General features: G+C 45.6%; 2 protein-coding genes across 4 annotated transcripts in view; both read right to left on the bottom strand.

Moving 5' to 3' along the window:
- LOC143956203 (uncharacterized) overlaps positions 1–13,149 on the bottom strand; it is a 94,360-nt gene that overhangs the window by 9,588 nt on the left and 71,623 nt on the right. Inside the window, exon 1 of one of the 3 annotated variants that reach the window (XM_077466366.1) lies at positions 71–569. The exons of the other annotated variants lie outside the window; for them this stretch is intronic. Coding sequence (XP_077322492.1) covers positions 71–155 — 85 coding nt within the window. The 5' untranslated portion in view covers positions 156–569. Of the gene's footprint in view, positions 1–70; positions 570–13,149 lie in introns of those variants that run through there. 3 annotated transcript variants of the gene reach the window in all.
- On the bottom strand, positions 6,205–11,590 carry LOC143956308 (uncharacterized). The gene is made up of 6 exons (XM_077466525.1): positions 11,311–11,590; positions 9,437–9,525; positions 9,193–9,322; positions 8,857–8,936; positions 8,683–8,773; positions 6,205–7,605 (listed from the first exon to the last, which is right to left on the bottom strand). The coding sequence occupies exons 1-6, from the start codon at positions 11,339–11,341 to the stop codon at positions 6,596–6,598; spliced, it is 1,431 nt and encodes a 476-aa protein (XP_077322651.1). The 5' UTR covers positions 11,342–11,590; the 3' UTR covers positions 6,205–6,595.

Genomic DNA, 13,149 nt, shown 5'->3' with positions numbered 1-13,149 from the left:
TATCAGATGATGGGGGATCTAGGTGGACCCTCCGTACTGCTCTCTCCTTTACAATAAAGTCTCCTCTTACCCGGTGATGTGAGGGGCGGCTGATTGTCCATCATGACGTCCTTGTAGAGATCCTTGTGTCCTTCTAAATACTCCCACTCCTCCATGGAGAAATAGACAGTGACATCCTGACACCTTATAGGAACCTGACACACACAATGATACAGTCACCATCCAGACACATCCCTTGTCTGTTACTGGATAATGTCCCAGAATTCCCGGCACAGAGATCTTCTGGGTGACTTCTAGAATCTGCTTGTACTTGTTTCTCTGGGTTGGAGAGGTAGATGAAGGCACCTTGATGGTGACACCACCACTGGTCTTCCCAGAAGAAAAACTCTAGAAGGCATCTGGTGACGGCTGTAGAGTAGTAGGAATTATGTCCACACACAGCACAGGATGGGATGGGTGATGGGATCTCCGGAATACGAATTAGCAACTTTTGTCCTCTGTATGTGCAGCCATTACCCCTCCTCTACAGACACCCCACCCACTCCTGCCATGTGACTTCCAGTTTCCTCCTCTTGCAACAGACACATGACCATGGAACACCAACAGACCTGAGTGTGGGCATTGCCAGTATCCAACATGGCTTCAGGGGGGGTCAGATACACAAACACGTGACATGTCATGTGATCATCCTCCATGTTGTTGTGGCCAATGTCTTCTCAGGAACGCACAGTGTGCAAAGTGTCCAAGAGCATCACAGGAAGTGCTCATTAACCCCTCACCATCCAATGTCTAAGCGTATACAGGAAGTGCTCATTAACACTTTACTGCCCAGAGTCTGAGTGTGTATTAATCCTTACTGTCCTCCTTACCATTCAATACACATCATCCCTTTGCTACATTTTTATTCAATGTACATCAACCCTTCAGTGTCTCCTCTCATTCAGTGTTTTTTTTTTTTAACTCTTTATTGTACCACTTCAATTCACTTTCCATTAATTAACTCTGCCCCTTTTAACTTAATGTATATTAACCCTTTATGAATCCCTGCAATTCCCTGTTCATTAACCCTTTATTCCCTTACTCACTTTACCTTATTAATAGAGATAATGTCTGTGTTTTATTAATGTAGATAAGAGCGATGTCATGTGACCTCCCAGAATCCTCCTCACCTCTCCGGTCAGCACTGTGTTTTATTAATAGAGATAAGAGCGATGTCATGTGACCTCCCAGAATCCTCCTCACCTCTCCGGTCAGGTCTGTGTTTTATTAATGTAGATAAGAGTGATGTCATGTGACCTCCCAGAATCCTCCTCACCTCTCCGGTCAGGTCTGTGTTTTATTAATAGAGATAAGAGCGATGTCATGTGACCTCCCAGAATCCTCCTCACCTCTCCGGTCAGGTCTGTTTTATTAATAGAGATAAGAGCGATGTCATGTGACCTCTCAGAATCCTCCTCACCTCTCCGGTCAACTTTTTTTTTATTAATAGAGATAAGAGCGATCTCATGTGACCTCCCAGAATCCACCTCACCTACCGGTCAGGTCTGTTTTATTCATAGAGATAAGAGCGATGTCATGTGACCTCCCAGAATTCTCCTCACCTCTCTGGTCAGGTCTGTGTTTTATTAATAGAGATAAGAGTGATGTCATGTGACCTCCCAGAATCCTCCTCACCTCTCCGGTCAGGTCTGTGTTTTATTAATAGAGATAAGAGCGATGTCATGTGACCTCCCAGAATCCTCCTCACCTCTCCGGTCAGGTCTGTGTTTTATTAATAGAGATAAGAGCGATGTCATGTGACCTCCCAGAATCCTCCTCACCTCTCTGGTCAGGTCTGTTTTATTAATAGAGATAAGAGCGATGTCATGTGACCTCCCAGAATCCTCCTCACCTCCCCGGTCAGGTCTGTGTTTTATTAATAGAGATAAGAGTGATGTCACGTGACCTCCCAGAATCCTCCTCACCTCTCAGGTCAGGTCTGTTTTATTAATGTAGATAAGAGCGATGTCATGTGACCTCCCAGAATCCTCCTCACCTTTCCGGTCAGGTCTGTGTTTTATTAATAGAGATAAGAACGATATCATGTGACCTCTCAGAATCCTCCTCAACTCTGCTGAATATAACCAGGACTTTAGATGTCAATGCCTTCATCATTGTTCTGGGCCAGTAAATTATTTGTTTTAGGCCCCTTTACACAGACTGATCCCCTGCTGATCGGAGCAGAAGAGGATGGGCATCAGCTCTGTATATGCATAGAGGACACAGACAGACCCCATCCTGCTCTGTGGGCAGATGAGTGTAAACGGTCTCCTCTGTCCACTTACATCTGGCTACCTCTGATCAGTTCCACAAAAACGGAAGAGGACTCAGTTCTTTTGCATTTTCTTTGTGGACCTGCTGGTACAAGTCCATCTACACCTGTCTATCCATAGGGATGCATGGACCTTCTCATCAGGTCCGACCTATAAAAAGGACAGGCAGACCTTATTGGAACGCCCATGTGAAAGGGGCCTAAAGATGTAGGGTCAGGATAGCAATCCTGGAGTCTTCACCCGTATCTTGGTCTTTGTAGGATCAGTCACTGTCAGTGCAACCAAACACTGTGTTGGCCTACAGCATCCTCCGGCTCTGTCCTTTCTGCTGCCAACTGCTGAGATGGGAGGGGAGGCAGAGACCTCTCTGTGGCTGCACAGAAAAGTGCAGGATCTGATGCTTTTAGAAGACTCCGGCTACAGCAAATAACGGGCTGAAGGACACCAAACCGGTACATGAATGCAGTAGATGTGGCATGGCTGGATGTGACATGTAAAGTCATAGATGTAGCTATAATGTGATAGCTATGAAAGGGTTTTTTGGAGCCCACAACTATAGAAATGGTCAGAGATCAGGAGACTTGGCCAGCACTGACGTTCTCAATTCTTCTGGGTTCATGTTCAGATTTCTGGCTCCAGGGCTGAGACGAGGTCCTATGGCACACAAGATGAGAATGCTGAAGGTCTCCTTTTCCTGAGCTTTTTAATTCAGCGCTAAGAAAACCAATTGGGGTCAACTACATATTTTATTTTCTATTTGGCTTTTAAAAAATAATTTAATTAAGCCACCGGAAACATGTTTTAGCATTTTTTTTAACTGGGTGCCACAAACACTTCCTCAGCCCAGTGGTGCCTGGCACCCACATCAATAGAAACTACAGATTGCCTGGTGAGCTGAGACAACCATATCCCTCTCGACCTCAGAATCGATAAGAAGACAGGTAGATGGGCGGTGAGGCCTCTACACTTGGTCTGAGGTCTGGGACACGTCCATGTAGATAAGATCCGTTTACGCACCTCATATTTCCTACCTGTTTATAGAAAAATCTGGGCAGACGTGGAAGGGGGGGGGGGGGGGTCGCAGTTGCGGCGTTTGATGGGGCACAGTGGGGGCATTTGATGGGCACAGTGGCTGCATTTGATGGGCACAGTGGCGGCAAATGATGGCACAGTGGTGGCATTTGATGGGCACAGTCGCTACCATTGATGGCACAGTGGCTGCATTTGATGTTTTTTTTTAGAATTTTTCAGTTTGTTTGCACCCCCCAAAACATTTTGAACACCAGCCACCACTAATTCGATCCTCAAGGCAATCCTGACTTCATAGTAATTCTCTAGAGCAGGGGTCTCCAAACTTTCTAAACAAAGGGCCAGTTTACTGTCCTTCAGACTTTAGGGAGATCAGGCTGTGGCCAGTGGGTGTAAAAAATGTCCTGTTGTCACCAACAATGCCTCATCATTGGTGTCAGTGGGAGGAATAGTGCCCTGTTGTTGGTGTCAGTGGGAAGAATATTGCCCCATCATTGGTGTGAATGGGAGGAATAGAGTCCCCTCATTGGTGTGTATGGGAGGAATAGAGTCCCATCATTGGTGTCAGTGGGGGGAATAGTGCCCCATCATTGGTGTGTGTGGGAGGAATAGTGCCCATTAGTTGGCGTCAGTGGCAGGAATAATGGCGAGTAAAAAGCCGCATTTGGCCCCTGATACCCCTATTCTAGGTTCCAAAAGACTGTCGCAACCTGTAGAGAGGCACACCGTACTGCTGGGCCCCATTGCTATTACTGTACATGTTTTGCATTTCATCAATGGATATGTGACACCTTACTCAAAGTATCCCAAATAAAAGTGTAACTTCAGAAACGACATTGTCTCATTATTATTATTATTATGCATCATTATTGTTTGTTTTTTTTGGGGGTTTTTTATGGAGCATGGTGCGGATGTTTCGATTTTGGGCAAGGTTGCATTTTTCTACAAAGGCTTTCCCACACTTGGCTTCTGTAAAGGCCTTGCAAATGTTTGCCTAGCTTTTCTTTTTCCATGAACCTCCTCTCACACTCAAAACAAGAAATTGGCTTTTCACCTGGCTTTGTTCCCTTAGATGGGTAACAGGGCTGGACTTCTTTAGAAAGACTTCCTGCACTAGAAGCAGAAGACCTTTTTCTCTTCAGCGTGCATCTTCTGTTGCTGAGGAATATTCAAGTTCTCAATTAAACTCTTTTCACAGTCCAAGCACATGAATAGCCAGTGCGCTATTAAATGTGCTTGGAATGTGAAACATCTACACATCGGAAAACATAGATCACGTGTCAAACCCAAGGCCCACGAGCCGAATATGGCCCGCCAGGTCATTTTCTGTTACCCTCGCACCTCTCCTGCAGCTGCAGCACCCCCTTATCTCTTCCCCCACCTTGTTTCAGCATTCAGCGGCAAAGAAGAGAGAGATCCTCTGCTTTTCTGTGCAGCCACAGGAAGGCCCACCCCTGCCTGTCCTCCCATCTCAGCAGTTGGCAGCAGAGAGGAGCTCAGAACTCATTCTACAGATCCTGCTCCTCTGTATAGCTGCAGCACCCCCTTATCTCCACCTCCCCTGGTCTCAGCAATCAGCAGAGACTCTGGCAGCTAACTCCAGCCCTCCTCTGGTCCTCCTCCAGACCCTGCACTTTCTCCCAGCAACGCCCCTAGCTTCTTCCTGGTAGCAGCACAAGATAAGGGGAGTGAACTGTGGTGTAAGGGAGAGTGGGGGACTCTTGACCTCTGATGGTGGTGGGGTCTCTTGACATATGATGTTAGGAGTCTCTGAACATCTAGTCTTACAGATACAACCAACTTTTTAAGGGCAACCAAAATGTTGATGTGACCCATGATGAAATTGAGTTTGACACCCCTGATTGTAGATCATTTATACCCACTGTGAGTGCCCTGAGTTTCCAAGGGCTGGCCTTCACCTCTTAAGTATCTCAGAAAAATACATAGGCTGACACTCTCAGCCTCTTGCTAGAAGTCTTAGCTGCCTGGAAGGAATGCCAACCAGGGCCGTCTTTAATATTGATTGGACCCTGGGCAAAACTTTTCTTGGGGCCCCCCATGCAGTTTTGCTCTCCATCTGCTCTGAGACATACAATAAATAGCAGCTAGACTCAAAATCAGTTTACTGAATCAGATCAGGAAGCTATTGTGATTGGTTGCCAGAGGTTACAGTGTACCATTACTGCTCACTGACTGGTTTCTAGAGGTTACAGCACACATTACGGCTCACTGATTAGTTGCTAGAGGTTACAGCACATGATTTCTGCTTGTTGATTGGTTGCTAGAGATTACTGTGGATATGACCCCAGGGGGGCATGATATACAAATCTATGCCACCGGCCACCCCTATTTACATATAAATGCTGATAATTTACATGTAAACACAGGGTCTGCAGGTCATCTTTACACAACAATAGGGCATAATTAGTAGCAGTACTTCACACTGAGATATCGGGACACAGCACAGGACTAAAACCTCAAGGGACAAGGGAATTTAAACCAGGATAGTTGGAAAGTATGAGGCAGCTGCTTTGGGCCCCACAACAATGACAGGGCCCAGGGCAGCTGCCCCTTTTGCCCTGCCTTAAAAACGGCCCTGATGCCAACCCTGTGGCTTCCAAGCTTTTTGAGTCACTGACCTACAGAAAGTATGTAGGAAGCAAAGCCGGAAGACCTGTACAATACAGCTGCTCCATGTCAGAGTAATCAAAGAGTTCAGAAACCAGGGGAGCATCATGACATCCAGGCAACTAGTATATTTGAAAGAAGAGGTCAGGAATGGTATTCTAAGAATTCCTCCCAGGACTGTATCCCTTTAATCCGCATACAAGTTTTCAAAACAAACAAAAAATAACTAAGAACGTACGGTTATAAATGAAACCTTTAGTTATAAAGAGCAAAACATCTAGTTGACTCAAAAGGCATTTGTCTAAATCAAAGCTTTAAGTAAACTGTACAGCGGCAAAAACCAATGAGAAGCAAGTAGCGGGTTGCGGTAAGGAGGACCCATCGGCTGCATTGATAGTTGTAAATTAAATTTTCCATCATTGCAAGAGATTTATTGATCCATCCAACCAAGAAACCGTCTGGTCTGTAATTTGGTAGGCTTTCTCAACCAACATTTTTGGTTCTCCAAGGAAGAACATGGCCAGATTTCTTGGCCCCCGTCCCACACTCCGCACAAGAAAACAGTTCTTTGCGATGTGATTGTTCTGATAGGGATGAAATTGTCTTCTTGCTAAAACATTTTTCCGTCACTTGGGCTTCTCTTCGTGGAGCTTCATATGGGCATTGAGGCCTTTTTTCTGCATGAAGCGTTTGCCGCACTGTAAGCACAAAAAGGGCTTCTCACCGGTGTGGATTCTCTGGTGTCTGATAAGTTCTGAATTCTTTATGAAGGATTTCTGGCATTCCGTACATGAGAAGACCTCCTCACCGGTGTGACTTCTCTGGTGTATTAGGAGTTCTTTACGCGTTTTGAATGAATGTTCGCATTCCGAACACGGAAAGATCACCACGTGCATGTGACACCTCCGGTGTACATTAAGTTCAGACTTGGTTAGGAAAGACTGGCTGCACTCGGTGCATGTGTGGGTCATTTTTCCCGTATGTGTCCGCTGGTGCAGGAGGAAGGTATGCTTCCATGTAAAACCTTTCCCGCACACTGTGCACGTGTATGGATTTTTGTCCATGTGCGTTTTCTGGTGGACGATGAGATCATACTTCTGCATAAAACTTTCGCTGCACTCCGAACACGAGAAAGGCGTTTCTCCCGTGTGAACTCTAAAGTGCTCGGTCAGTTGATATTTCCTTTTGAAACGTTTGCCGCACTCCGTGCACTCATGAGGCCTCTCGCCCGTGTGGTTTAGCAGATGTCGGGCAAGGTTGGCATTGTCTATGCAAGGCTTCCCACATACGGAACATGTGAAACTCTTCACTCCAGCGTGAAGCCTTTGATGTCTAAAGAGATTTGAGCTGGATTTGAAGCAAATCCCGCATTCCGGGCACGAGAATGGGCGCTCTCCGGTGTGCACCCTGACATGTTTATCGAGAGATGATTTTGCCTTAAAATATTTTTCGCAGTGAGGACACGGAAACATCTTTTTCCCTGTATGGGTAAAAGAGTCAGAGGATGGGTTCGACGATATATCTACACGGGAATGCCCAGGGTCTTCCTCTGGGAGATATGCTCCCACATCATTATCATTGTAATCTGGAGATAAAATTATACGCTGTCCGAAGGTATCCCACTCATTGTGTCCATCTGTTAGAGAAAAATATTGTGTTAATGTGAACAATTTACATGGGTCGCAATAAAGTGTATTGTATGTTGGCAGAATAGTTAACAGTTTTACAAAGCACTGCATTATAATTCGGTACTGTAACACCAATCTAAGGTGTACACTTCCCTAATGTATATATACACGTCATTAATTGACGTTATATACCAGGGCTATGGCAGCAGATAGCTCGGTATATTTTTATACAGCAGGCCATCCTCTTTCAGATAAAAGTGGCCCCGGCGGGAGATTTGCCACGAGATCGCTCTTATGGGTAGCAGAAGAGATGCCCCTGCCGCAGATTCCCAGTCGTTTCCCCCGCTTACCAGAGACATCGGTAGCGGGGAAAGCAATCTGATATGCTGGTGGCATGGGCAGGAAGTCGAGTGAGGGCAAGATGGCCCCCACTTGACTCTACGCCCTTGGAAGACCGGAGCGACGCCTGACATCAATTCCGCCTCTAGGCCTTAAAGGGCCTTTTTTTTTTTTGCTTTTAAGTCTAAACGTGAGATCTGAGATTTTTTTGACCTCAGATCTCACAATAAAGAGGACCTGTCATGCTTATTTATATTACAAGGGATGTTTACATTTAAATAAGAAAAATTAAAATAAAAAAATCGAAAGTGCCCCCGGCTCGTGTGCAGAAGCGAACGCATACGTAAGTCACGCCCACAAATGTAAACGTGTTCAAACTGCCCACCCGCGGTGCTGGAGGGGACACCAGAGCAGCTGCCTGCAGCACTCCACCTAGATGGGGTAAGGACCGACAGCACGCGCGCGGGGGGGGGTTGTTTGCCCTTGCCTCCCCTCCCCCAAAAAAGACCCCACCAGCCAACACTCGACTCATCAGCTAGTGCGTTGACGTTGTGCACGATACCCAAGCAACATATTCACTAGTCCATTAAGATAGAGCCCGGCTTCCATCTGTACAAGGCTGCATGCCAACAGCCTTGTACAGATGGAAATAGCTACTATTCGGTATTGAGGAAAATTGACAATGAGCAAAACAGAAACACTTTAGAAGAGGTAGACATTTCAACATACAAGCATCCAATACTCACCTATGCTACTCTCTGGAGATACATCATTCTCAGCACAGGGCTCATACATCTCTTCCTCTTTAATTTCAACTTTACAAATCTGGTCATCATCCTATAAGACACAAACATCAATATTTAACTGGACACTTAATGAAGAGCATACATATACAAGGTAAGACCCTCATCTCTACTAACCAGATCATCTTCGTGTGCGGAATCCTGGGAATACAGAGGACGGGGACATCTCTCTTGTGGGTTCCCATTACTGGATCCATCTGTAGGAAACACACACACTGACTGAATACATTGTTTCTATGTGTTTATCAGATGATGGGGGATCTAGGTGGAGCCTCCGTACTGCTCTCTCCTTTACAATAAAGTCTCCTCTTACCCGGTGATGTAAGGGGTGGCTGATTGTCCATCATGACGTTCTTGTAGAGATAATCATACCTGATGAGGTGAAGGTCTACATCTCCTCAAACATTAATCTATATAACAGAACAGTTTCTCTATTTAATGTTCATTACTCACCTGTGCCGGTATCTAGAGAAGGTTCCTCCTGTTTGATTATCCCCATCATCTCATCCTGCTGATAATCCATCACGCACACCTCCTCTTCTTCCTCTTTAACCTCAATTTTCAAAAACATCTGTTCTTCGTGCTAAACCAACAGAATGATACAAATGACATCTTTAAAATGTTCGGACCATAGGTTGAGACTACGTAAAAAACAGTATAGACCAAAATCGTTTTTTTGGGGGTTCTAGCCACCGACCTGATCATGGTGAGAGATGGTGTCATCTTCCTGTTTGGAATCCCGAGGGCGGTGATATCTCTTTGGTGGGTTTCTCTTACTAGAACCACCTGTTTGAAATACACACATTGACTGAATATATAAGTTGGGGGGGGGGGGGTACAATCATCCCAGTTAAAATCCATACTAATAGTGCATAATAACTTCTCCCAGATTCATGACTATATGAATATTATTCTTTTACCAGAAACTTTGTACTCATTTTTCATGGGTCATTCAGACCAGGTTGCCTTCTCTACTTGGTCACGACTAGGTGTAGATTTTGAAGTGCACAGTGCATCCGGAAAGTATTCACAGCGCTTAAATTTTTCCACATTTTGTTATGTTATTACAGCCTTATTCCAAAATGGATTAAAATTCATTATTTTCCTCAAAATCCTACAAACAATACCCCATAATGACAACGTGAAAGAAATGTGTTTAAAATCTTTGCAAATTTGAATGAAGTATTCACAGCCTTTGCCATGACACTCAAAATTGAGCTCGGGTGCATCCTCTACTGATCATCCTTGAGCTGTTTCTACAACTTGATTGAATTTACCACAGGTGGACTTCAATTGATTGGACATGATTTGGAAAGGCACACACCTGTCTATATAAAAGGTCCCACGGTTATCAGTGCACAAGTTGTTTCATGACTTCTCCAAGCCCTTTCTTCACAATAGCTGGTATTGGTATGAAACATCTTCAAAATTGAAGAACAAGTCCATCAGAAAGTAAGTAACCACTACTAACCATGCCATGGAGCTTCAATGAAAAAGTGGTTCGGAGAAGCTACAAAACATCTTCAACATTACAGAACAAGCCCAGTTGAATGTGACAACCTACCACTAGCCGTGACATAGAGCATTAATGAAGAAGTGGCTTGGAGAAGCTACGAAACGTCTTCAACATCATGGAACAAGTCCAACTGAACATAACTAACGGCTACTAGCCATGGCAAGAAGCATTCCTTGAGTTTAAAACCATCGGATGGTTAGCTTGCCCCTTTAGCACCAATTCTACAGGTCGGGAGTAGGATGACAAGCTCCTAGGTAAACATGGCCATCACCACCGTGCTCCCCCATGATGGGCAAAGCAACCATTCTTCTACAATTTAATGATAAAGTTCCTAAACTTACTACCTCGTTATAACCATCAGAGCGGATCAACTTCTCATCTCCTCATCTCATGCTCCTGTTTGAAGCCAAACCAGAGAGAGTTGTGGGTTGCTATGCACTCCATAGGAAGATTGATCAGGCACCTAACATTAAAGCTGAACTCCAGTTATGGATCCCAGCTGGGACCAATGAACTTATTCATATGCCATACCTGAGGGAACCCCATGTGGTTACTATGCAGCAGGGTACCAGCTTGGCATCGGGTCCCGAAGACGGCAGCCCCTACAACAGAGAATCTCTGCTTCCCCAGAAGACCCACAGCTATGGAATATGTATACCTACCTGGAGCTCAGCTTTGCCATCGCTTCAAAAAGGTCCAGTAAACTATTGGTGGTGCAGAGTTCAAAATTGCAACAAGAAAATGTACCGCCCCCCACGAAAAAGGGGAGAATCACGACAAATAATTGTTAGTGACCCCAGAAGTAAGTTTATGAAGAGTCTACTGCTTGGCACGCCGGTACACTCATTCCACACATCCAAAATATACACAATCTGAAACTGCAACATTTCCTATGTCTGACGCACAGGTTGCATTCCACAGGAACACGCATTGCCAGTTGATTGTGTATCAGTTGCAATCTGTGTTATCGTAATTTTGCAACATTTATCAGATGATGAGGGATCTAGGTGGACCCTCCGTACTGCTCTCTCCTTTACAATAAAGTCTCCTCTTACCCCGGGACAAGCGGTGTGGCTGATTCTCCATCACAACGTCCTTGTTTCTCTGGTTTGGAGTGGTAGATGAAGGCACCTTGACGGTGACACCACCTCTGGTCTTCCCGGAAGGAGAACTTTAGAAGGTGTCCAGAGACGGCTGTAGAGCGGTAGGGATTATCTCCACACAATACAGGATGGGGATCTCAGGAACAGTGATTAGGAACCTTTGTCCTCTGCGTGTGCAGCCATTACCCCTCCTGTACAGACGCCCCACCCACTCCTGCCATGTGACTTCCAGGTTCCTCCTTCCACAGCAGGCACATGACCATGGAACACCAGCTCTCCTGAGTGTGGGCGGTGCCAGTATTCAACATGGCTTCAGGGGGGTCAGCTGCAAAAACCCATGTGACCTGTCATGTGATCGCCCTCCATGTTGTTGTGGCCAAGTTCTGCTCAGAGGTGAAACACACACTTCTACATGGAGTTGCTCTTCCGACGTTCCTTTAAGGATTTATTTTTACTTTTCTTTGACTCGTTTAGGTGATAGAGATATATATATATATATATTGGGACAGCCCAAAAAATCTCATTGCTCTCGAGGTTTGAATCTTAACTGCCCCCCCCCCCCTCCCGTACATTAATCCCATGTGTTGTATATTAACCCTTCACAAACTGTGATGAACTGAGAGCGTGGAGAGGGAGTACACGGGGGGGGGTCATCTGGTAGGCAAGGTTCATACCTGTGTTTTTCATGCATCTTTCATGCGTTTGTTAGGCTATGTTCAACTATACGCAGGAGTGCATGTACATGCTTATTCAAAGGAGTGCCTGCACCCCCCGTCCATTGAAGTTGTGGACCTAAAAAAATTGTCCCAAAAATGCTCCGGCTCTGAAAATGGGCTAAAAAAAGCTCAGGGGTCAACCAAGTCTGCAGACTATCCCTCCTCCCCTCTCCTGTGTGACTGTACCTCTACAGACTATCCCTCCTCCCTTCTGTGTGACTGTACCTCTGCAGACTATCCTCCCTTCTCCTGTGTGACTGTACCTCTGCAGACTATCCCTCCTACTACCTTCCTGTGTAACTGTGTCTCTGCAGACTATCTCTCCTCCTCTTCTCTGGTGTGATTGTGTTTGGCAAACTATCACTCTTCCTCTCCTGTGTGGTGTGTCTCTGCAGACTATCCCACCTCCCCCTGTGTGTCTGTCTCTGCAGACTATCCCGTCTCCTCTACCGCCGTGACTGTGCTCTGCAGACTATCACTCCTCCTCTCCTGTGTGATTGTGTCTCTGCAGACTATCCCTCCTCCCCCGCGTGACTGTGTCTCCGAAAACTATTCCACTTCCTGTGTAACTGTCTCTGCAGACTATCCCTCCTCCTGTGTGACTGTGTCTCTGCAGACTATCCCTCCTCTTCATTTCCAGTGTGATTGTGTCTCTGCAGACTATCCCTCCTACTACCCTACTATGTGACTGTGTCTCTGCATCACTCCTCCTCTCCTGTGTGTCTGTCTCTGCAGAATATCCCTCCTCCTCCCCCCTGCTGTAACTGTGTCTCTGCAGACTATTCCTCCTCCTCCCCCCGCTGTAACTGTGTCTCTGCAGACTATCCCTCCTCCTCCTGTGTGTCTGTCTCTGCAGAATATCCCTCCTCCTCCCCCCACTGTAACTGTGTCTCTGCAGACTATCCCTCCTCCTCCTGTGTGTCTGTCTCTGTAGACAATCCCTCCTGTGTGTCTGTTTCTGCAGACTATCCCTTCTACTAAAATATATAAATAAATTAAATATACCTGAAAATTTAGCAAAAAATAATATTTTTTACTTTCTTCTTTAAATTATATCCAATAAAAAAAAAATCAT

Source organism: Lithobates pipiens, unplaced genomic scaffold, assembly GCF_037356315.1.
Source record: "Lithobates pipiens isolate NorthernLeopardFrog02 unplaced genomic scaffold, aLitPip1_a1.2 Scaffold_35, whole genome shotgun sequence".
Taxonomy (NCBI): Eukaryota; Metazoa; Chordata; class Amphibia; order Anura; family Ranidae; genus Lithobates; species Lithobates pipiens.
This window is presented reverse-complemented; position numbering and strand designations above follow the sequence as displayed.

What these genes read in the sequence shown, in the direction of transcription:
- LOC143956308 (XM_077466525.1), bottom strand. Translation starts at nt 11,341, where the DNA reads ATGGAGAATCAGCCACACCGCTTGTCCCGGG. An exon ending in TTCTCTAGATACCGGCACAG is followed by an intron (nt 8,937 to 9,192) that starts GTGAGTAATGAA and finishes TGTTTCCTACAG; the next exon opens with ATGGATCCAGTAATGGGAAC. An exon ending in ATCTCCAGAGAGTAGCATAG is followed by an intron (nt 7,606 to 8,682) that starts GTGAGTATTGGA and finishes TTTCTCTAACAG; the next exon opens with ATGGACACAATGAGTGGGAT.